This window comes from Varroa destructor, unplaced genomic scaffold (genome assembly GCF_002443255.2).
Source record: "Varroa destructor unplaced genomic scaffold, Vdes_3.0 BEIS01000002.1, whole genome shotgun sequence".
Classification (NCBI taxonomy): domain Eukaryota; kingdom Metazoa; phylum Arthropoda; class Arachnida; order Mesostigmata; family Varroidae; genus Varroa; species Varroa destructor.
In genome coordinates, this window is record NW_019211455.1 from 49937602 (window position 1) to 49962048 (window position 24447).

At 39.9% G+C, this 24447-nt stretch overlaps 2 protein-coding genes and 1 long non-coding RNA gene across 11 annotated transcripts in view; 1 reads left to right on the plus strand and 2 right to left on the minus strand.

Moving 5' to 3' along the window:
* LOC111244412 (uncharacterized) overlaps positions 1-13419 on the plus strand; it is a 21203-nt gene extending 7784 nt beyond the window's left edge. The window contains exons 1-4 of one of the 4 annotated variants that reach the window (XR_015320338.1): positions 9112-10346; positions 10811-10885; positions 11670-11734; positions 12520-13419. This is a non-coding gene — a long non-coding RNA (uncharacterized LOC111244412). Of the gene's footprint in view, positions 1-2720; positions 2787-9111; positions 10886-11669; positions 11735-12519 lie in introns of those variants that run through there. The other 3 variants (XR_015320337.1, XR_002670882.2, XR_015320339.1) reach the window with 3 other exon arrangements.
* LOC111244411 (choline-phosphate cytidylyltransferase B-like) overlaps positions 1-15495 on the minus strand; it is an 18272-nt gene extending 2777 nt beyond the window's left edge. The window contains exons 1-8 of one of the 5 annotated variants that reach the window (XM_022791497.2): positions 15279-15352; positions 13414-13480; positions 8995-9130; positions 5520-5658; positions 4956-5083; positions 4294-4626; positions 2284-2451; positions 419-1239 (exon numbers count right to left, since the gene is read on the minus strand). In XM_022791497.2, the coding sequence (XP_022647232.1) occupies positions 685-1239; positions 2284-2451; positions 4294-4626; positions 4956-5083; positions 5520-5658; positions 8995-9048 (1377 nt within the window). In that variant the 5' untranslated portion in view covers positions 9049-9130; positions 13414-13480; positions 15279-15352 and the 3' untranslated portion in view covers positions 419-684. Of the gene's footprint in view, positions 1-276; positions 1240-2283; positions 2452-4293; positions 4627-4955; positions 5084-5519; positions 5659-8994; positions 9131-13413; positions 13481-15268 lie in introns of all 5 variants that reach the window. The other 4 variants (XM_022791495.2, XM_086979159.1, XM_086979158.1 and 1 more) reach the window with 4 other exon arrangements.
* A 2100-nt stretch (positions 15496-17595) lies between these two features.
* On the minus strand, positions 17596-21041 carry LOC111244594 (uncharacterized). 2 transcript variants are annotated; one of them, XM_022791843.2, is made up of 4 exons: positions 20789-21040; positions 19687-19889; positions 19054-19290; positions 17596-18496 (listed from the first exon to the last, which is right to left on the minus strand). In XM_022791843.2, the coding sequence occupies exons 2-4, from the start codon at positions 19837-19839 to the stop codon at positions 18335-18337; spliced, it is 552 nt and encodes a 183-aa protein (XP_022647578.1). In that variant the 5' UTR covers positions 19840-19889; positions 20789-21040; the 3' UTR covers positions 17596-18334. The 2 variants fall into 2 exon arrangements, with proteins under 2 accessions (XP_022647578.1, XP_022647579.1); XM_022791844.2 differs by having other exon boundaries at positions 18359-18496; positions 19104-19290; positions 20789-21041.
* Positions 21042-24447: the final 3406 nt, after the last annotated feature.

Below are 24447 nucleotides of genomic sequence, written 5' to 3' on the forward strand. Positions count from 1 at the left end.
TCAGCCAAGTATTCCAACTGGTCGGATTAACTGTCCAAGTCCAATAGTCTACCATGTACCTTTATTGTTTCACGTTCAGATCCCTTGACAAAGTTTCGACTACGACTAAGATGTGATATCCGGCCCGCTTAATAGCCTCATTTCCTCGATCGCAATAATAAAGAGGGCCCATGGTTTAAACCTACAAGGTCCACGTGGTCCTAGCGCCTGCCTCCGCTGTGATTCGCTATCAGTTAATGAATATACTACAAGTCGAAAGATTCATTGTTTACTCACAAGAAAGGGCACTATAGCTACGGAGCTACTAGCAATTCTAATTGACTTCTCCTAGCTCAACGTAACAAACGGTCTGTTTAATCCCTAAATGAATGCGGTGCCGCAGTGAACGAATATCTACGTGTGTTGCACTGCACCATACGTGATTTGTGCTGCTGGCGTTGTTATTGTTGTTGAGGTCTTTTGTTGCTGTCGTTGCGGAGTTCGTAAGCTTGAGGCGGGCGAAGGACATTAGTGCTTTTTAAGATAGCAGTCATTTAAGCGTGCGTTGCATACAGGACTGCATCAGGATTCGTCGCAGACCAAAATTGAAAGAAGTTCGCATTCGCAAAGGATAACACCCAAACGTCTAGTAGCAATAATCAGTAGGTAACGTTAGCATTCGCGTCGCTGGTGCCTCCTTGGGTTTTATAGGGTCACATATTTCGAGATTGTATTTAAATCGACATCATCATCATCATCGCCGTCATCGTCCGCTGACGTTATCTTCTCGGCATCGGTCTCATATTCGCCGTGTCCATTGGCCGGCTTATCTTTTTTCGGCGATAATTTTCCGCGGGATCCCGGCGGTGTATGGAAGTTTTCCACCTTTTCACCGACAGCCCTTTCACCCAGAGCTCCCTGGACATTAAAGCTATCTTTCGGCAGTGTTGTCATCGCCAGCATCGCTGGACTACCAGCTTCGTGATTACGGTCACTTTTAACGTTACAGTGTTGTTCCTGCTGTTCTTCCTTGGGTTGCTCGCTTCGATCCGGACTTCGCGCGGACCCAGCCGCCCCATATCGATCGGTTTGTTCGCTCAAGATTGGGTCGGAGGTGAATGCGATCCGAGAGACGTGCGGGAGTTGACCAGCGCGCTCGTCAACGGGTGTGGCCAGTACCGATGCGCTCTCGCTTCCCGTGTCACCCGGCGGCGAAGCAGAACGCGAAGGAGCCGAGCTGCCGGTCCATCCGACGGCCAGCTAACGCACAGCAGACAAATACAGAAAACACGAGACAGATAGACACGCACACTATATATATATAGATATGATAAAGATATATACAGACGGCCACACAAGACACCGTCAACGATGATAACAACAACAGCAGCAGCAGCAGCAGCAACAACAACAATAACAACAACAAAAACGTACTCAACCGCAAAACCGACGTATCCGAAAGCGATAAAAAGATAGAAACAATGCCATGTGGAACAATGACAGGGTACGACAAGGGAGTAGCAGTATATGCTTCATGCCAGGTGGACGAGATAAGAACAACAAATTATGTCATGTACAGGTATTGGAAGTAGAGACAATGCACACCTATACACAAGCCTTATTATACAGCACAGACCAAAATCTATAGCCCTCGCATGGATAGAAACTACGGCGATTTTTCAGGGTAACTTGTTCGAAGAGAAAGTAATTATATATGGGGATGTTCCGGGTGTAATGCATTGTTAATTAAAACGCATAAAAGTCTTGTTCGTATAGAAAGATAATGGACCTTTTCAATATTACTATTAGAGAAAATTCTATTATTCCACTCCAAGACTCGACGTAAATTGACCTTGATTGGCTCAAGTTAGTAACCTGTATGCTGGTAACATGTATACAGACCTTTTATTCATGAATAAAGTCATACCACATAAGCCAATTTCGTGTTTACTTTTGCTTCAAACCATCGCAGCTACCAAATCTGTTTCACTTACAACAAGCCCATGCTGACACGCATGCCGAAATATAGGCATTATGTTGTTAATCAAATTTGTAAGTCTTTTATCAGAAATAGCTTTTAATGTTAGAGCAATAATGTACCCCGGATTGGTACGATATTTCGGCTACTGATCGTGCTGCCTAAGTGTTGTTTATTGATTCAATTTATTTAAGTCCCGGCATATTGGATAACATTCACCCCTATAATGGATGATAACCCGACACTTCCTTTGTTACGCCTGATGAAAACACGAAAACAATTGGCTTGTTTCTTTGACTATATACAAACATTTCACATTCACTCACCAGTGTTCCGTCTCTTCCGAAGAGTTCCAAGAAACTATGGATGAACTCACGGGATTTCTCTTCCCACTTGGTGATGAGTTCGTGTTTTTTCTCTCCAAGGTTTTCTACAAGATCGTTGCCCTTTTTTTTAAGCGCATCCATCTTGTTTTGGAGCTGAAACTTCTTCTCCTATAACAAACCAACAACAATTTTGTAAATATCCTGTACTATAGAAGCGATGTCGTTGTTCTAAGGTTCACTCAGATAGGCGGTAGACCTACGGAGCCAAGCAGGGTATCGTAAGGTTTTGCATGCTGGTGATTGCACTGATTGTAGTAGACTAACAAAAGCCAGAGCAGAAAGAATCTGGGACAGAGAAGGGACGACATAGCACTAGATAAAAATTCTGACGTGTGCATGCCTTACCTAAATGCAGGAAGTGTTCTGTTTGCTTATAGGAATTACCAATATGAAGCAATGGAGACGACGAGACAAAGTATCGCTAAGGAGTGCAGTGTATTAAGGTCAGCTAGGAAACAAAGCAAGTACATTGCATCTAGCCAATAGTCATAGAGGTGTCATAATTGTGGTACAATATAGCAAAGCTTTGATAGTGAAAGATAAATTCCATTCAAACGTATACAAGTGTGAGCAAGATCCACCGGACGTGAACAACTAATCAGGAGGGCCAAGATCACCATTGAATTTTATGAACATTTTAAAACATGTTTAAGCGCATGAGGTAAAACAAAACATTGACAATTTTTATTACATTACAACGGTCATCCTCTATGAGAGTCGAGTAGAGATAATATTTAAGAGACCAGTAGACCTTTTACGAGCTTAGTCAAGATTATTTAACATCGTCTGTAGGTACTAGTCTGTATGTTTTTGTTAATACAGCACCAAACTCAGTTTTGTGTGTTTGTATGTCTCGTTAAATCAGTCATGGCCTTATCCTTCTTACATCCTGGGGCGGACAGCGCGTAAAGTGTGGTTAGTCGTCGAGCATTTTCTTTCAAGGGCTAGTTCTCACCGACTTGTAGCAAGTTAGACCATGTCAGACAATTTATTGTTCAAACGGTTTCAGAAGGCCTTGTATAAGTTTCAATTTTTTTAAAAAAACAATAGCAAGATCACTGAGACCAAGAGAGACCTTGATTTTTGTTGGGATTCTAAGAAAGCTTCAACTGAGAATGCATTCTGATTATTACTGATTGATAATAAATATATTCAATACGTAAACCTACAAACTCGGCAATCGTTTGAAGACACTGCTATCAAACAAAAATCACACGAGTTTTATGTGGCATATAGCGCATAACACTAACAATAAATCAGTGTTAGCAACAGCCACCGACCGCCATGACCAGAGGGTTAATCTTAGTAATCAAATGTTATCTCAACATTTTTTGCAATATTTTTTCGTAGCGCAAATTGGGTGGTAAGGAGACCCAAGTCAAGAATAGATGTGTTGGGCTAGAACTTACCAGCGGTTTTAGAGATAAGTGTGTGCGCTCAGCTTTACATTACGCTGATTTCAACGACTTAGAAAAATAATCACGAGACACGTCAGTCTAACCTACCTATTTTAAAGTGACTACTAAAATAGTGTGTGATGTTCCTCTAAAATAGTACACGTCAAGTCGTCTGTTCATCCTGTATTTCGTTGCAAGATGGAAATTCATTCTAGGGGTTCTTGCGCTTTTTGTTTCAACAACTGATTACTTTTTGAAATGCTAGTTTCTGTTCACGAGATAAATTCGTGGCAAAACGCAACCCTGGCTTGTTATTTTATCGCTGAAAGGTCAGTATTTTAATGCTGTACTTCCATATCTATATTAGGGCTCTTTTTTAATCTCTCAAGGGTGCGGTGAGTTTCTTTGTGAATGCCATTGAAAGTTACTCTTCGGACCTTAGTCTGTTGCAGTATTCTTTCGACCTTTCAGTCTTTGCTTTTTTTTTGCTAGTAAGAAGCTAATAATCAGCAAGGCAGCAGACGACTGTTGCTTTAAGGACCTTGGAACTTACATTCAGAAAAGAGACATTCATCTCTTTGGCCGAGTATCCTCTGTCCAAATTCCTCCTCACGTACATATCGTAGTCTCGGACGATTCGTGCTACGAGATCGGACGTTGAAACACCTTCTGTCCTCTGGGTAGCAACGAACATGCCGCGCTCTTTAATAAACCGGTATACATCATCTGCGTCAGCGGTACCGTACGGGATATCGTCGTGAGCGACGAAGTCGATCTTATGCCGTTCAAGAAAAGCATCATCCAGCTCCCACGGAGCGTCCCGAACGACTTCATCCACATAACGACAGTGGCGTAGAGCTTCACACCGCTCTTCGTCAGTCATCACCTAAGTAGTTAAAAATAAGGAAATGAGAAAAGGGGCATACTGAATTATGATGCAATTCCAAGACAGGTAATAAGCTTGGTGTGATTGTCGGGGTCGGTACCCACTAATAATACTATTCTTATGCAGGCCACACTTTAGTTAGCATGGTAGACAGCTTCTTTGACAAGCTGTAAAATCGAAGTCACTATCCTAACTTGGTGATTACTTATTGAAGTTTCCCAAAATGCGTATCACGTTTTTAATAGCGGTGTTATGGCGACTTTTCCACCGACGTTGTCAGATACAAAGCCCTACAAAAGCTGAAACAAAACCGAAAACGTAAAACGTACTGTTTTTCCTTTTTTAGCATGGGTAAGTTGGTCCGAGCAGCAGCCCACGATTAAGTACACGTTGGGGAACATAGACTTAGCTTGCATTAACTGCCTAGCATGGCCTTGATGGAAAAGGTCATAAATGCCTGAAAAATTTGACACAGCACGAAATACGTTTGCTCAAAGCTTGATTATTGCACGCCAGTCAGTGTGGCCTATTTTGTAGAAAAGGACAAACACCTAATAAACCTAACGATTTGTTAACAGTTTTCAAAGCCTTTTAAAACTGTAAACACCTGGACGGAAAAGAAAATAAGATCAATCGGTATACCACTGGCTTTTATATCCAACTAGTAAGAATTTACTGTAGATTTGAAAAACAGTTACCATTTTATCACGGTTGAACCGAAAAGAAAACTTGCTCAACAAAGGAGAAGGCAACAAACCAGTTTTATGCAAATTCACGGTTAAACATTTACAAACTAATCAACAATGTGGCTACTCCTAAAACGCAATCCGGTGTTGACAATGCGTGTGTGATGAAATCCCAAACTTCAATTATACTATTTGTAGAATACATACCGTCAGCGTAAATGCGGATGGGCCGAGGGGTCGTGCCTGCTTTGGCCATTTCAATTGTAATTTTAATGCTGTAATCACATGCTTCACGTACCGCAATAGCTTGCGGATCGTCAAAAAACACCGCGGGAGTATTAAGTGCCTAGAAAAATTTTCAATAGAAAAGCAAATAGCATGAAAGTTTCAACAAGCTATTTCTCAAATATTGGTTTGTACATATGGTCGATTTTATAAAAACCACCATTAATGTAGAATGATGTATCTGATATATATATAATCCAATCCGATGTATATAATGAATTGCAGACATGTGGACAATCTCATGTTTAATTTTGCATGCATGATTTGCATACGAACCTCATGTAGGTAAAAAGAAAGGCAGACGACAAACAACACATTGGGGAAGGTTAATGGCCCCATGTCGTATATTTGAGAATGTTGGTAAAATTGAAGCGGGATCTGCATGAGCTATTATAAACCCTTCACCTATCGCTGGTAGGAAAACCTTTGTGATCCTCTAGCTACCCATTGCCGTGGCTATACGATACGGAATAGTAACCTCGTCTAGAAATCTTCAATATTCGAAACTGCAATTTTCCCTTCAATTTCAATACAGTGACGATTTTCAAAATGAGAGGTCAAAAGTCACGAAGCGAATGTTTCCCTGTCATGTTTATTTCGCCTCGATCTGATTTTTTTGTTACATGGCATAAGAGAAGGGGAAAACCGTAATACCTGTAACAATACCTTTACACACGCCGCTACTTTAGCTGTCGTTTTTTGTATCGCATAATATGCGTACTTCTACACAATAGTTCCATAATGGACGACAACTTGTTTCAAACTGGAACTATTTACATGAAGCAATACTAGCGAACTAGGTTTGGCATTTCACAATTCACGAAAGCCGCTCGTGGCACTCACCGAAGGTACTAATAATATATATATAATTAATAATAGTACTGCTTCCAAAAATTACTAGTTTCTTGCATCTTGCCCAACTCCACAAATCTATACCTGCCCCTAGTATACGTAGTCGGAAAATTCCGTCTATGTATACTAGGAGCAGATTCGCCAGCACGCGCGAACAGTTACTATCCATGCATGTGTTGCCCACCGCAGCTATAAACACGCAATGTACGAACATAATTTCTACAATCTAAAAATATATATATATATATATATATATATATATATATATATATATATATATGCATCATGCTCAATGCCTCCCTTGGACGTCTTTGATTTCGTCGCTTTCTATGAATATCTACTTATGCATGCATATACCCACGAAAATTAGGCATATCCGGCCACAAAAGTCTTCTGCCAGCCTGAACTTACTACTCTGACAGTTATGTTTAACCCAATGCGAACAATATTTCAGCAACAGCAGTGCTACTCCGCTATATTGCCTCAATTATGCTGGGGTTGCATGGGGTTGTACGGGGGATTATTGGTTTGACAAACAAAATCAATTGGGCACACTAAATCGATCAATAATGTTGTATTGCTACGGTAGTATACCAACTACATTCGGCCTTATGATAGGACGGCTTTTTGACAATGCGCTGTTCCTATTGTCAATTTGAATGGGGATATTGTGATACGGAGATGCTCGCTATGAATCTTAATTAAAACTTGCTAATTGGCAGCGGTCCCGCAGGGTCGGCACTGATTTGTGACCCGATTATCCTATAAATAAACGCTGCAAAACCTGATGACTGGAGTTATGACATAAGTATAGCTCAAAAAATGACGCAAAAGTTTGACGCGACTTCAGCCGAATCGGTTTCACAGCGAACTAATTTTATATAGTAAAAGATTCTAGTGGACTCGACACATAGATTAGTTGAGAAAATGTAGAGAAACAACACTGTGAAGGTTCGGGATTTATTTGAAAAGGCGAAAATTTGTACCCTCTTTTAGCACTAGCAGTAATCAAGTTAACTATTTTAGAACGGAAAATGTTCTCCTCCTTTAAAATAAACTCATCAACATAGTAACTGAAATAGGGAGCATCAATAAAACCAGGCCGATAATCGTTACAAACAGGTACACGTTAAGTCACTATGGCGCACCCTAAAGTACACACAAAAGATATAGTGACGATATATCGTGTCAAAGACAGTCTACGTAAATACAGCAGGTAACTCTAGGCTAATAGTAGGTTCTGTTTCGCCGGAACTTGTTTTACTTTATGCTGACTCAATCCAAGTGTTGAGTAAGCGTATAAGTCTCAGGACATCAGCCTTTAATTCATCGAAGTTTAAGTGCCCAAAAAATTCCGTACCACATAGTCAGATTTTTCACCATCAACAGATATTGTTATTACTCAGAGGCAGAACAATAATTGTCTTGGTGCCCCGGGGCAGTTACTTGATTACCGCTGCTATTTATCAGACATTTTTTTGTATCTCGCTTCAAACGACAGTTCCCTGCCTTTTCCGGCGAGAACAACATTTTTGATGTGCATGCTCTGTTGACTACGCTCTAGTAACGAAGCACATGTGCAACTGGCACGATCTAAACAAAAAAGGATAGAACCGCATTCGCGTTTTTATCCGGCGGATCTTACCCGATCTTCCTTCTCAAGCCTTCACTATTTCCATTACTATAAGTTTTGCGGAAAAAAGCCAGTGAGGGCAACATATGGCTACATAATCTGTTTTACTGAAAGGCACGTTTTCTTGTACGGGCACTCTAGTTATATCAAAGAACGACATCTAAGCCAAAAAGTACCTGAAGGCTCATGTTGGCTCCTTGACCTCGATCCCGTACCGACATTAAGGACTGCTTGGTCGTTTTAGATCGAATCGTAGGTGTATTTACAAAAAAGGTGGAGGGGTTCCCTCTAATATATATACATTCCCGTCCAAGATATGAACGTAGTACTAGGTGTTCTCACACGGCCGGCCTAATGTGTGGCGTGCCAACGTGGTACGTCAGTTATTAATACTAGACTAAAATTTGACGTCGAAACAAAAATAACAGATCGGTTATTTTTGGTAAGGCAGCTTTCCTGAGATTTTACTCAGGAATATTTTTAAACAATTCGGAAATCTACAGGCCAGAATTATAAAAGTCTCCAGAGTATTCGTTACAAAAGGGTCAGTTTTATAAAAATATCTTTCATTTTTATTTTTACATATTTACAATTTAAAATTAAAACATCCAACAAAATGAAAGTTTATGTTCATGGACATCAGAATGTTGATCTGGAAGAATCCTACGTGAAGCAAATTGTAAAAAGTAACGTCACGTGCGACACGCTTTCGACCGAACATACGATTAAAGATGGGCGTACTACTACAATGGCATACACAGTTGATGGATCAAGCCGGTAGGACAGAACACGGTTTGTGGAGTATAAACAGTTTCTGATGTTTCCGGTATTTAATGTGTCAATAAAAATGAAAAAAAAAAAATAAAACGGAAAAAATCTCGTGTGTGTGTAATACTTTAATGCGTTTCTCACCAGAACTGGCCATGCTGTCTTGCTGCAACAGTTCCTCCCACGCGCTGTTGCCATCCTGCTCTCTACTGTAAGAGATATCACTGTACCAGTCCACACGTTACGTTGTGCGGGTAACGTATATTGCTTCTCACAGCCACTTCAGTCCGTCCGAAGTTCGTTCAAGGAAACAATGATCACGCAAAATTAGCGCAGCTCGCGTTTGATCAAACAAACGCTGGCTTTAATCAGCCTCACGAGGTTTTCTTAGGTGTAACTTTAAATGGCAAATTTCATCATGAGAATATTCATATATATGTTAATTGCCTTCCGCTGAACATTTGATGAGAAAATGCAAACAAACATTTCGCGAGACAGAGGGCACTATCAGTCGTTCGACTTTGCGCTAGTCTCTGTCACTACCGGTTTTGATTTTTGCTTATAACTTTGCTAAAGCAAAATATTAGCTCAGAACTGACGCTCGCCTGACAACGATTCAAATGCTTCAACACTTCTGCCAGACAAGCGATAATGATCATCGTACTTGCCAGCCCTCCTCGTGGAGGGACCAGTTTTGCCCCTCCTCCCAATGTCGCTCTCTTGCTGTTAGAAAAACCTTGCGCGCGCAACACTACCTATTTTTTTTTGTTCTTGTGCTCAACCAGCACAGGTAGCAGCTCAGTTTTTCTTCAGATTTCCGTTTCGTGTACACAGTTTACGTTGCGCTTGCCAGGTAGCAAATGAAGTGGACATGGCCTAATTTATGGATCAAACAGTCTCTAATCGGTTTCTGTGTGAGTATAGAGAACTACAAAAGAACCTTTACTGTAACGGTACTCGTCATTGCTCATTTCGCTGTGATTGTATCTTCGAGAGGCCGCGCGGATGGAGAGAAGTACGGCCGTGCGAACTCGAACAAAACTCTTACGGATGTATAGGCCGGAGCATTCATCTTCACCACTAACCATGACCACAGAAACCACGGCAACTTACGCCGTCTGCTAGCATTAAATCCAACATCCCACTAGCAGACTGAGTGACTGCGTGACTCACTGACTGACAAGCATGAGTGGCGAGACTACTATCAACCGCCGTGGCGGCGGCGGCGGCGGCGGTGGCGGCAGCAGCATGACCAACGCGATAGGACGATTATGGCGGCGGCAGCGGCAGGTGGCAGATGTAACGCAATCTGGTTCGTTTGTCTGCGGCTGTGACGTTGTCAACGATGGGGGTCCACGCAACGGGAGCCACCCAATAAAAATTCTACGGCAGCCTCAACGAAACAAACAATACTCAGCAATGTGAAGCAGGTTACGTCAAAAACCGCGACTGTGGTCGAATCTGAACTGGTGCAGTTGACGCTGACATAACGAAATGTAGAGGCAGTTTTCATTTAATTACCAACAGGGTTATACGTGTTATAATTAAGATTATCTTTGAATTTTTGATAGTACTTATAGAACCGAAAACGCTGCCATCAAAGTTAGTGCGGGGAGGGAATTATTTACAGTGATTTCACTGATGTTCTAAAGATGAACAGTGATTCATTTAAAGGGAATGATTTACAGTGAAAATTATCCAGTGAGAATATAGTTGACCTCCGATAATCATAAGTAAATCGAAACCCGCTAATCAAAGATACCGTTTTGAACTGATTCAAGCTATACAGACAGAAATCAGTTTTAGCAATTTTGAGGTATTTTCGAACAGAGTCCAAAACTGAGAATCAGAGCAAGAGATGGCGCGTGATTCGGATCTTTACTACCGCCCGATACGTCATTCCCAAGAATTCAAGAAATATAATCCACCGCTATACCAAACCTTGCTCAAAAATTGTAAGCTTTCAGTCTCGGTCGACAGCTTCACAGCTTTAACTCTAGGCCGCCTCAGCACAACGCCTTACAAGCATAATTTGGTAATTGCGTTTACACGGAGCAGACGATACAGAAAGCTCTTATAAATATAAAGCTAATCGTACGCTTAAACGATCTCATACAGCTGAACAATCCATTAGAAAATGGCTATAGTTCTCTTACAACATATAATAGCTCTATAGATTAATTATTTGTCTAGTCGATACCTTTCTGTGAGGCATTGACAACCGATGCCCGACTATTTTCTGCTATTACTATTCCAACTGACAGGTTTGATTGCTGGCTTGCCACAGCCATAAATGTGGTTTAAGTAGGACTAATCCATAAGAGAAAACGATCTGAATGGCCCGTCAGTGATTAAAACAATATACACATTGATCTAAAAAACTTCTCTAGAAAGCGTTTTATTTATCCTTGCGCCTCTCTTCAGTTCAATCGGCAAAGAACCTTCTAAAGTAGCGGGCCCAACCCAATACCAAGTCTTATATATTAACGGTGTACAATTAGTGATGTCTATCAGCTGCAGCTTGTAAATTCTGCAAAGACTGCAGAACTCTCAGTATATGAGTCCATCGTACTTGAAACTATTATTGCTTCTTATTGGTACAGTGTATAATCCGAGACGGGATTATTGACTGGAAAAATGGGTTAAAAAAAAATAGTTTTGGATTAGGTTTTCTGTTCACCGATAGCACATCAAAAATGAACATAAATGTTCACTAGTACACTGTTTAACATTGTTTTTCTTTGCGTCTTCTTCTTTGTCTTTCCATGCGTCTCACAATGTTTCCTTTGTATGTGCGCCTTGTACGGAATTCCATCAAGGACCTGCATTATTTATACGAGCTTATTTGATTCTGTGTACACGACTGGCATCGCGAGATTCCTAGGTAAGTTCCTAACAACTGCGCATCCCAAGACGCATACGTTTGAGTCATAAAACTGACGACACATATCACTGCCATGTAAAAAGCACTGATGATCAAAATGAACACCCATCCATCAAGTGTGCAGCCCGATAATTGAATTTTACGTTGTACGATAATTGTATGTATAATGCAATAACCTATCTGGTCGTAATTGAACGTCATATCGTAGTGATCTTTCTAGTAGTAATATGGCTGTGCTGGCATAATTCTGCTTTTATTGTACCTAGCTTTCCATATTCAAAAATGATATGGTTGCCCGTCTCTGATTCGTGAAGTTCCATATAATTTTGTTTTTGACTGGTAATGATAATCGTCAACAAACCAGAATCAATCGTACAATTCTGATAAAGCAAACTAACTGTCCAGCCGTCTTCTGTTAGCCAGCAGTAAACGTTATCGTTTCATTCAACGAAATCAAATAATACATTTTGTTTGAGGCCCCATATGATGTTGGTACATTACTAGATGACTATTAACCGAAGTCCCTTTGGTCCTCTTCGTAACGACTATATTAATGTCTAATTTTGCAAATTATTCAGAAATTTATATAAAATTAAATACACAACTAGCAAATGGTTTGGACCTCCCGTTCGAAAGAATTTTATAATATATGGTGTCCATTTATAATGTATGGTGCTCCATATATCATACTGGTAAAGGTAGAGTTGCAAGACTAGTCCAGCAACCTCAGTAGTGGTTCTAATACAAAACAAATTACCTCTGTTATTTATTGTTTTTAATTCTAGTTAATCGAATTCAGGAAACGTCTGTGGAACGACGTCAACGACTGTTCTCTCTTTCAGTGTATTTATTATTTAAGTCTGACAATGCTACTGCGAAGTTGTTAGTAACATACACGTCCGTATTTTACAATATCCGATTAGAAAGCCAATGATTCGTCTGTCATTTACAGTATAAAGAAGCATAGAGAACGTCACAAAATACGAACAGTTAGGCATATTTGTAATCAGCTTAACAGAGAACACTGTTGCTACCGCGTAAATGACTACGATTGCCCTACGACAGCAATAAATATTTTCTTTTGACAGACGAAAGGACCGTGATATACAGCGTTTAACTGTTATCGTAAATATTAAGTGAAATGTGCTGGTCTGCATCTATATAGGAAATCATTTGTAGCGTATGCACAAGAGAATGAGCAAAGTTACTTTAAGCCACACAAAAAACGTAGCCAGCTCGCTCGTTAAGCATACCTATATTGCTTATCGCAAATGGCATAATATGCTGCCATTTATAACACGTTAGATAAACTAGGCTGCTTATTGCGAGTCCTATTCAGAACTCTTGTCTGGATCGCACTATACCTAATTATCTACTACCATGTTTAGTTCCTGGGGACGGAGAGCCGACAAGCCGAGAAAAAAATCGGTTCCATTATCGTCTCCTACACAACTACAGTGAAAGTTACCGCACAAATACCGGCGTCCGATGTGTTGAATCGCATGAGAAATGTCATTTAGCCGTTATTAGGACACCAATAAATTTGACTGTTGTTTTCGCAGTTACTACAATTGTATCCTAACGCCAGATAACTTTTATAATCATTATGGAAACCTTTCTAGTTGCCGCTAGCAATATATATATTTTATAATAACATAATAGAAAGACAGACCACTTACCATAGCGTGTCGGGTGAGAAGGCTGTTTGGGTCAGGCTGTTTTCTTTTCCGTGCCCCTTCGGTCATGCTGAAATGGAAATGACAGGGTAACTATCGAGAGTTTAACCTACGAGAAAATTCGTTCGAAAGTTAAAGGTGTTATAACGACTATACGAAAACGGTTAATAAAACGAGAAATATTTTTTCCAAAAAATTGATGCAAGTTACAGTCTTTATTGCAAGATAGAATCCAACGATTCCTTACGGTGCTGCGGGAATTCCAATTGTTTTTTGTTATTAATTCGCGTTCCACTGATAGTGAAATTAACTAAAAATTTTACAAATATATCCTTACCCTATCAGCATTAATGACCAAGTACGTTCGCGTAATTAATTAGCTAACCCTTTTCTCTCAGTCTTCGAAGACAATATCCATAGCCATGCTTAATCCCTTTGTGTTTTTTTCATGCTCTTGATTCGTTAAGTTTCTAAATGTAATACACGTAGACTAGATCCTATATCTTCCGAGGTCTCGCTAAATGCTCTCAATATTCCCATTCAATCAAAGGCTTCGGCATTGAAGTTTGTTCGTGCAGTTCTTTGGTTCGAGAACCCAAGCCAGGGTCATTAGCAAAAATAAAATTAGTGTAAACTACTTCATCACCATAAGTATCTGTTGACTAAAAAGAAATCCACGATTGTCTACCTGACGGCCTACTATCGGGTTCAGACTCGATTAAAACCGTCACGAACGCAGCTCACGAAAGACCTCTGAAATCATTTGCTTTGGTTGTTTTGTTAGTGCTGGCTTGAGTTTTGTGAATGATAAGTGAGACTTGTCTGAAAGAAATCAATGGTCAAATTTCGAGCCGTAGCAGATATCACAATGAACACTTGCGGAGGGTACCGCGGCCACTCCGCTCTGTTCTGTTCTATTCTATGTTCCGCTTTATTGTCTTATTGAATCACATATCCGCCTGGAAGCCGACCGCCAGCGGTTCAGTTTGTCTTTATATATTCGATATACAACGAGTCCGATACGGTCAGTAACACGAGAAAAATTAATTATGCTATAATCTTAATTCGTGGGATGACATAGTGAACAATTTGCGCAGATTATAATATATCAATTTTTTCGTTTCGTTTTAGACTACTTGTGAACAAGCTACACAAGCGTTCTGCGTTGGTTGGCGGATTAAGTCAAAATGAGGAGAAAAAAAATTTGCGAATGTTATCAACATCCCCACCAAAATGACCCTCACGTGAACGTATCAATCATAATTGTTTCTCACGTTCGTTTTGAACGTGTGTGGCTCGTTCATCATCATATTGAAAGCTCCGAGCAGCACTACAAGTATTATAGTATAACGATGACTGGATAGCGCCGCTGTGTTCTTTCCACGGTTGATCAGTTAGCTAATAGACTAGTTAGTCCATTCTCCGACCTAAGATTTTTTTCCCTCGTCAAGACTCTCGACGTCAGGCCAAGTGAGACTGCGCAGCTCTCGTATTGTGTTACTTCATCCCCTTCTCTCTAGCTATATTAACGTATCATCAGCCAGCAAGGTTCAATTAAATCATCTCTGAAACCATCTCGCTGTTCCGAAATATAACACAGTCATCTTTCACGCACACTTGAAATTGACCGCTGTTGTTGTTTTTGCCGTGAAAATCGTTCGTATGCCGAACTGCGCGTCCGCACGGTCCACTATATAGATTATGTGATACCTGCCCGAGAGCTGCGACCCACTGTTCCACAAGGGCCCTGCAGGATGTACATGAGGAGGAGATGAATTCCTAACGTAAAAAATCCATCGGCAATTAACTCAATTGATCTCTCCCGTTATTTTCATTGAAATCGAATAAAACAGCGTACCGACACTTACGTGCTTGTCGTGGGTCAGTTCTAATGCATTTAGCCGAATTCACTCGATTTCACGCACATAGGACTTTTTCACACTTGCTTTGCGGAGATTCTCTAGAACGCATAGACACACATACACTACAAGAAGCTTTCCCACTCAGTCAGTCAGTCAGTCAGTCGACCGATCGTCCGGGACAATACGTATTTTGCGAATGCCACCTAAAAGCTGATCGAATGTTGGTCGCTAAATACTGAGACTGAGCAGACAACAGATAAATTTGAACTTCGCTTTGGCGGAAATTCAGAAAATGTAAGTACGCTGCTGAGGCATTACCCTTCAAAAAATAGCTTTTTACAAAAATATTATATTATAGCGTTTATGTGAAGGATGCAAAACGAAACGAATAATATACTTTTGTGCAAACGTGCATCTAGAATTATGCACGAGAAAGACTGACATCATTGTTCTCTGCACATTGAACGATCACGACCTCAAACGGTTTATACTAGTATTCAAAATAATCATTAACTGGACGCGGATAACGGATATGGTAGAATTGATGGAACAGGTTTTCGAAAGCACAATTCGACCAAGATACAAGTGGTACGCTTGAAGTTTACTTAAAAATAGGTAACATTGTATATTGCGTTTCTAGCGTGCGGGAAAGGCAAGACACTATAGAGAAGATATCTCTACATTTGTCATGTAAGTTCGGGTGCGATAAGTAGACAGTTCTGCAGTTCCGTTATTGTCAATAGAGTTTTAGATTTATAACAGGGACTCAAATAATCCAAGAATGAATATAGCCCACATCGGTCGTCGATTACGAACATTGGAATTTCATAATAAATATAACTTCTGCAATAAATCATAAGCGTGCTTTCAGTAAGAGCGGTATTACGTTAGCCAATGAGGCAAGTGTTCCGATCTTACAATTCAACTATAAATTATGGAACACAAGTATTAAATGATGGCGGGACTAAACGGCCTCACACAGCTCGCATAACAAGCGTCACAAGACTTCAAACTGTATGGCGCCGTTTGGGGCATATGGTGTAAGGTCATCATGAAACGAAGATTGAGCTTTAGTTTGCCAGAGGTGTTTGTTATCTTTTGTGTTTATTGGCATAACAATTATTCGGTAATCTAAATAGCATGATCCAGTTTCGTTTTTTTTTCGAGTACTTTGTAAATAATATGCGGTTGTTAGAAGGAGAATTCTAATGTCGAAAAATTAAACGAAAAAAAAAACCTTAATCTTATTGAATAATGAGGGCCAACATACGCGAGTACCAGACATGGCATAATATGACTGGTTGGGTAAATTCATGCGACTCGGTACATTCTGTGAATAATGAGTTAAATAATTAATCCACAAACATATTGCACCGAACATGTATTATAACAATCAATTGTATTTCTAAAAACGGAACTCCGGTAAATATGTAAGGATACACTTCACCATCTGAACTAGAGCTTTACGTCCGACATCGTCGTTGGGTATTCCGTCATACGGCTGGCTCCCGTTATGAAACGTTGTTACGTACTGAGCTGTCACGGGGATTATATTTTACCATCTGGGTCCACGTAAGATGCTCGATACATACGAAGGCTTGTTGAAACAGTGGTACATGTATACCGCCGGGTACAAACTAAGGACGATGAGATAAACGACGCCCATTAACGAATTTGTTTATAATGGTATCTGCGCCACAATGTATGCGATAGCCAATGGTGTATGCTATGAGCGTTGAATAGTAAGTGAACAATAGGGAAGCTACATTGGGTCACCCATAGCACGTAAAGGAGACATGTTAATAATACGTACGTGTCAGCGTAAACCAAAACCGAATTCGGCTATGGACCTCATCAGGAGTATCGATTGACAACTATGTTAACATCTTCAATTTTGTAAAAATAATCATTGATATTTATATAGAAGCATGTCTACCGAATGTGTTCGTTGGGTAGCAACGTTTATTTCTTAGGCTACATCTGTGAGTTTTCGAAAACTTCACGAGATATACTTTACGAGATATATATATTTGTTACCGATTGAACCGGCCATGTCCAACAGAATAAAACCAACACATTCTGTCTAATAATTACAGGTGCTCAACCACTATTATTGACGGTATTGCGTTAAACAAGAAAGATTAAATAAAATTTCGATTAGCGCTAAAAATACATTTAAAAGTACAATATATATATATATATATATATATATATATATATATATATATATATATATTACAAAAACATTTTGTCATTACTTTTTTATGGACTTACTGTGACCAAAACCTTATCTTTAAAAGTAATGTAAAAGGACTATTGCAACTGTCAGTATAGCATGTTCAGAGAACCTGTGAACTTCCGACGTGCCTAACGCCGCGTTTCTCGGCCGTTAGATCTTACGGAATAAGTCTGCTTCTTTGTTTTATTTAGTACACTCGTATTGCTTGTTTTTGCAAGAATCAATTGGACAGATTTTTTAACATATGTCAGCTTTTTCGTGTAGAGAGGCCAGCTTTCGAAGGTAGGATAGCACCGGATATGATGTCACAGCAATAATGGCTAAAACAGTTCCGTGGATTAAATTTCCATCACATTCTATTTCTTCGACAGTGTTTGATTATAAATTCCATTGCCTCGACATGTTTTGTGGTCAAGCCTCGAAATTTTAGGCGAAAAATCGGTACCGCATTTTAATCGCCATTCCTTTGGGAAACCTGAAAAAGTATCTTCGTGGACAGCCATTTAATGGGGAAGGCCTCTTGTAATTGCAGCTTTCGTTGTTTTAATTATATGTAGTTCATTCTCTTACAGGTGCTGCATTTTGAATGGTTTTTGCCCAGATCACTGACACTGAGACGCTTCCTCGGTACTTTCTTCGGATAATTAGATAAGATCGGTAAGACTTGAGCACGATTGTTGTGAACAGGCAGGCAAGTCCAGCTTCACGTACTTCAGGAAGCGTCTCAGTTGTGCAAAGGCTTCCGCTATTTTACCGGCGAATGGTCGTCCCGAGTGTTGTTACTTGAATGGCCATCGAGTTGGCGCATGCGACCTTCGCCCAGTTACTTCCTCGCATGTTTTTTTTTTGCCTGTTGTCGATTACGATCCGCTCGGACGACACTCTCATTGGGACTCATGCCCCGAGGGCCCGATGCCACATCCAGCATGTGCTCATACACATCATCTGAGAGTGAGACCCGTATCACAAAACGTTCACCACGGGCCTGTAAAATTTAAGGATTATATTGGTTATTGTGTAGTAACAATACGAACTCCGCTGGCTCTTTATAAACTAAAAATAACTTGAACGTGAAATCGAGCTTTCGTGTCACCATGCCCGTTAATACGGTGTGTAGGCTTATTCTAGAGAAACAAAGGTTGTTTCTCTGGATATCATAGTGAAGACTTTAGACATAGAAGAAGATAGTATATGGAAATAAAGGAAGCCATTTTACATCCGCCGTAAAAGCTAATTTAGTATTCACTAAGTGGTACATCTATAATATACCCCTAATTAATATAATATTACAGAATAATATATAATATATATATATATATATTATTAGATATACAACAATACGTCCTTTCCTAGTGTTCTTGGGAAAGCGTTACAGCGTGATTAGAATACTTCTTGCAATGTGAGTTTGGCATCTGTGGCAGAACTATTGCTCATACCACGTCCCTAATGAGTACGTATAGCTGAACATGCAGCCTTGACAGGGCAGCATCGAAGTATTTGAATCTGCCGGACTAAGAAATGAAATTAAGAGGAGCAACTAGCCTTCCTGACGCGTTCTTCATCTTCCTTCCTGATCTCGCTTTCAGTCTTACCCGACACCGAACTTTCGTTTTCTGAAGTAGTTTTTTCCTTTTTTTCCTCGATCGTTGGCTTCGTAAGCTTAGGCTCGGGTTTTAAATCAATCTTCGTGTCAGCAAATACGCCCTGGTCCCTTTTGCTCCCAGCGTTGACTTTTTTCTTCCGGCGATGGGATAAATTCGCCTTCGTCTTTGTGTTGCCCTAAATAAACGCATTTCTTTAGAGAAAGACAGCATTTGACAATTAAAGTAATAACAGTAAACCATATGAAGTACAACAGCCTACACAAAGCTAAGCGTTAGTCTCCGTTAAATTAGCCTATACACCTTTTTCCGCTGCCGCAAAAGACTAGCGTCCGACTAGCGCGACCCCAAGAGATAAAAAAAAAAATGTTATAATGTTGTTCAACTTTACAATTACAGAGAACACGACTGAGCTCGCCTTTGAGCAAATTGGCCTAGTCGCTATTGTTGAAAACAAATGAACCGTACTTGATCATAGTTATACATACAATAGTTTATGAGCTATAAACAACCAAACAATACATATAAATTGAGTGTCATTGTGAGATGCTGGAAAAACTATACTGGGATCAACCTTGGAAGGCATCTCTGTTAGTTGGATACCGGTGGCATGTCCTGGCTTTGTCGGATTAGAACTGGATGGGCTTGTTCCTCCAGCGGATTTTATAGTTTTCTTTTTGGAGCGCCCCCTTTGCTCTTTCGGTCTCTGTCGAACGCCATGGCCCATGAGAACGCGCCGGCTCCGAAGCGCACGTCGATCGTCGCTGGATAAGTTGCCTACAAGCCGTTCCATAATAATAATCAATACGTATCGGTTTTCACGTAGTGATACGTATTATTGCAAGGACTGCATACGGTTAAGTGTAATACGTATCGATATTTCTAGACTCCCCGCATCCGCCTAAAATTCTAAATACATATTTCAGAATTCAGAGAAGGGCATAATAGAGTTTTCGTCCTAGTTCAAAGGAGACTATAAAGCGTACAAAGAATTTATTTACCTTACTAGTATCCTGTCAGCTGAGACTGTTATAAAGTTATTTGTATCACACTGGGCTAACGCTGATGGTAATAATATTTTATACTAGTAAAAATGATTCGTGTTCCAGGACCAAACTAGATAGAACCAAATTGAGCATTGGAAGGGAGTGATGACCTTAGTTTAAAATTCAAGAGGTAAAGGTTAAGATGAAAGTCCAGTTGTAATTCCACATAGGATAATCCCTAGGTAAGATTACGAATGTACAGACTTGAAATTTGAATTCATTTGAGAATGTACGTACACCTAATAGTTCTCTATACCTGTATCCTTCTAAGTTCATAGCATTGCTGGCTAACTTATGTCAAGCAATGGGGTCCACTATTGCACCCTGTCGGCCAGCTCCATGTTTGAGAGTTAAAATTTGCTAGCAGTGAAGACCACTAAGGCTTTTACGGTTCTATACACATCCTGAAGATTCTCACTTCTTTTTCTGTCGGCCAGAACAGCCAAATTGACCATCTCCGTCGAGGCTCAAAAGGCGAGATACGCTCCACAACGTCAAATTAGTCAGCAATAGATGTTTTCGTACACGTAGACCTATTTGATTGACGAAATAAATTGTAACTATAGTACTTTAATCAAATCGACATAACACTAGCTGAGATCGTACGTCCGTACGAAAAAATTAGCCAACCTTGGTTTGACACGACTTCATTGGCGACTTTAGCCACTCCAACCCATTGCTGTAGAATTGAAAGTGCCCGCGTCGCTAACGAGTGAACGACGCCGAGAGCCTCCAGTGTGATCAACGGGCCCAAACAACAGTTCAGTGAGCTTCACTGATGGATCAACTGGGTGATTGATTTTGACGGGTACGCTAATAGAACAGAGAGCGGGCGATTTTTTTTTTAACCAAATCACTTCGTTTCTCACCACAACTCGAATTCTAGCAGAGAGCATAAAATGTAAAGAAAAATTCGCGTCCCTTAGTAAAATGGTATTCTATTATTCACTCATCGTTACTGAGGTCTTTATTAGCGCCTAGTTTACAATACTTACTTATGAAATCAGATTACTGAAGTGTGCTGTAAAAATCCTAAGGAGTCAACATTAAACAGGGCAAAATTTGTTTTCAGTCAGCTAGGCTTCGGTATGTTAAAGCTTATTGGGTAACGACACGTTGTGGTCTAGGTTCGAATCCATAGCGCGTAGACAGACAGACTTCGTTTCGTGGTGGGGGCAGCCAGTCATCCTTCTCATGGAACGGCTAACTTATATATATATATATATATATATAAACTTGAAACTCGAAGTCTGACGGATACGTTAAAGCCACGATAATACTGGTACATCGAAACTTAACAGAATCTACTATAAAAAAAAAACAGACTAGTTACTGAGTTGATCAGGACATTTTCTGCTGTGCGTTATTCGAAAGGAGGTTTTCTGAAAAGCGTACTCTAGTACGCTTCACAAAAATCCCGTTCTAAATGAAATTGGTGCTGCTACAGTCTTGCACTATGTTGTACATCAATGGCATAAATTTCAAATCTGTTTTTTGATGAAAACTAGAATAGATCAGTCAAGAGCAGTGAACGTTACCATTATGTATAATTATCAGATACGTGTCCGTCGCTAGCGCTAGTAACAGCAGCAACGGTATAATGTAGATATATATAGGACAAATAGACAAATGAACTGGTATAGCAACAAATTCTTACTCGGAAGTAGCCAATAAGAATAAAAAGAAACAATATTCGATCTTTTAATAATGCAAGGTTTTTTCTTTGTTAAATTAGCCTCGCAAGGTACGTGAGGAATATACGGCGCTTTTCAATGAAAGTATCCAGAATACGTAGCTAGCAACGAGCTTCCAACGTGTCAGTATTAAGCAACGGGTAAAGCTGTAGCAGCGTTGATAGAGAAAAATTGCAGACTTAGAACCGTGGCCACATAGGGTAGTCAGACGCAGACGTACCTATTAGCTAGAAAAAAAAAAGACTCGGTCGTGCGTCAAGATGCAACATACACTGAGCTGGATCAGGAAAACCAGACAGGTGAGTTATAGCTTTGAGGATAGCAGAATGGCATAGACCAGAGGGAGCTTTGAAGAATTCCCTGTCGATCGCCTCCGTAGACTGTATCTATCTGCCGATATCGAACCAAATAAAGCTACAAAAGATTTAGCAAGCAGCAGGGATAAATCTTTGGGCTTCGGCAATACGAATATTGGCTGAAATGGCCACACGTGTTTACGGAGCGAGCATAATCGCTATGAGGGGAACAATAGTCCCTTATTGGTTAGTTGCAGTAACACAAAAATGCCTATAATAGTAGGAATAGTAAACTGTTCTAGCAGTGGCTGAGCTTTGAATAGACTTTGCTGCAGTCGTCTTCAATATAGAACAAGTGCAACAAAGTGGAACTGACAATGGATCTAGTGGCACAGAGCCGTGAGACGCATTTAGAAAAGCCTGAGGATACGGCTGCCTGACGGCGAGGTAAGGCGAACAATCTTCACTCATAGATCCTAGCTGAAAAACGAAGTATACGATCTTGGTACAGATCTGCCCAGCTCGAACAAAATTAGCTTATTTTCTGTCAAATTCTGAAGGCGACGCACTACAGTATCGCATGGCCATCTTGCTGTTGTTACTGTCTACAAAGATTTTTATCTGGTACCAGAAGCAGGTAAAAGGATGCCCGTTGCAGCAAACAGCCAGCGGGAGTTTTTCCTAATTTTGAACGCACCACCTTTTCTACCTATATATTTGAATTAAAGACATGCTTCCTATACTTTTCTTGCGGACATCTTTATTGACTACAGGTTTTTCCTCCACGTATTACCTTTGATCATAACTGAAATTCGTTTGAGGTTCGGTTCGAGTTACGTTATAATATGTAGCGTGCCTTTGAAAACCACAAATAATAGCAATCAATGCACACGATAATAAAAATTGATTCTAAACATTTTGACTTAATTACATTCTCACACGATTTTTACAACCCAAAGCTTATGAGTCTACCGAACTCATCTACAACTTGTTTTTTTTTCGAAAAACTCGACCGTTCCCAATTTTATTTCGAAAAAATGCTTTCATTTGTTAGAGAACTGTGATTTATGCAACGTTCTGTGAATTTAAAACTATTGGAAAATAACACCGTAGTATATGTTACACGTTCTCAACTATAACGCAGGCGTTATTGTGAAGCTTTAATAAATGCTTTTAATGTCGCTTACATGGACAGTGTTTACTTTGGCTTGTGTCCAGCCTTTCCTTGCTTTTTCGCCCCGATAAATGTTGGCCTGTTTGGCCTTTTCTTTCTTCTTTCTCTAGATATAATGTAAGTGTTTTCCTCATTTTCTAGAACGCGTTGCTTTGCAACTATAGAATAGAATTGTGCTATTGTCATTTCCTTGTAAAACTATTATTTCTCTTAAATCAACTGGAGACTTTTTTACTACTTTTCTCTACGCGAGCTTTAATAGTTTTTTTGTTTGCGTTTGATGAGACGTCTTCACGACTGCGTTTTGAACTCACAACATGCTCCTCCTCAGGCTCGAAGTATTACACGCTAAAAAATACATCCTAATATACTAGAGGATGTTTTCGTTTTGTTGTGAACACACCACATGGTGCGCGAATTTCACTACGATATTTTTAGTATGTATTATTACCTGTTTGTGTTTTTTTTTTTTACCAAACTTCAGATAGGAGGTATCGTTCGTAACACATAGCAGTGTACATGAATCTAATTATAGACGCTGATAATAACTTCAGGGAGACTGCCTTCTATCGATCTTAGAAGTTCGATTTCGTCGACCAAGTTCCTGATCTATTTAGTGTACATAAATGGATGTGATTGATTCCAATTCTGTCTTGAGCTTGCGAACTAATCAACGACTCAGTCAGTTACCAAAGTCGTTCTAGCTTCGTCTTGTCAGTGGGTTTTGGGAGCTACCTATTGGTTTTGAATGTCAGTTCAGCCTGATCCGCTAACTGCATTGGAAAATATCATTTTGGATCTGGTTAAATGAATAGTGCATTTTTCACTCATTAATGACATCTTGGCTACGGAGCTTGTTCTTGTGGGCTGATTAAAATGGTACTGTCTTTCTCATTTGGTCCTAGACTTAAAGCCAGGACTACCGGAAACAGGAACTGCAAACTATTATCGATAAATCAGTGTTTACTGGCTGATTCGTTCGTTTGCGTTTTTCATATAGCCTTTTCTTTGTCCTAATTTCTAACGTTGCGCCTTTTGACTTCAATTCACATATTCTGTCACCTGGTAAATAAAAAATAAACTGGTCATTTGTTGATAAAATGCCAACTAGCCAATAATACTGGT

Bases quoted from the DNA above. Each gene is read 5' to 3' on its own strand.
- LOC111244594 (XM_022791843.2), bottom strand. From the start codon at position 19,839: ATGGGCCATGGCGTTCGACAGAGACCGAAAGAGCAAAGGGGGCGCTCC. The intron at 19,291-19,686 runs GTTGATCCCAGT...GCGTTTATTTAG, and splicing joins TAACAGAGATGCCTTCCAAG to GGCAACACAAAGACGAAGGC. The intron at 18,497-19,053 runs GCTAGTTGCTCC...TAAATTTTACAG, and splicing joins ATGAAGAACGCGTCAGGAAG to GCCCGTGGTGAACGTTTTGT.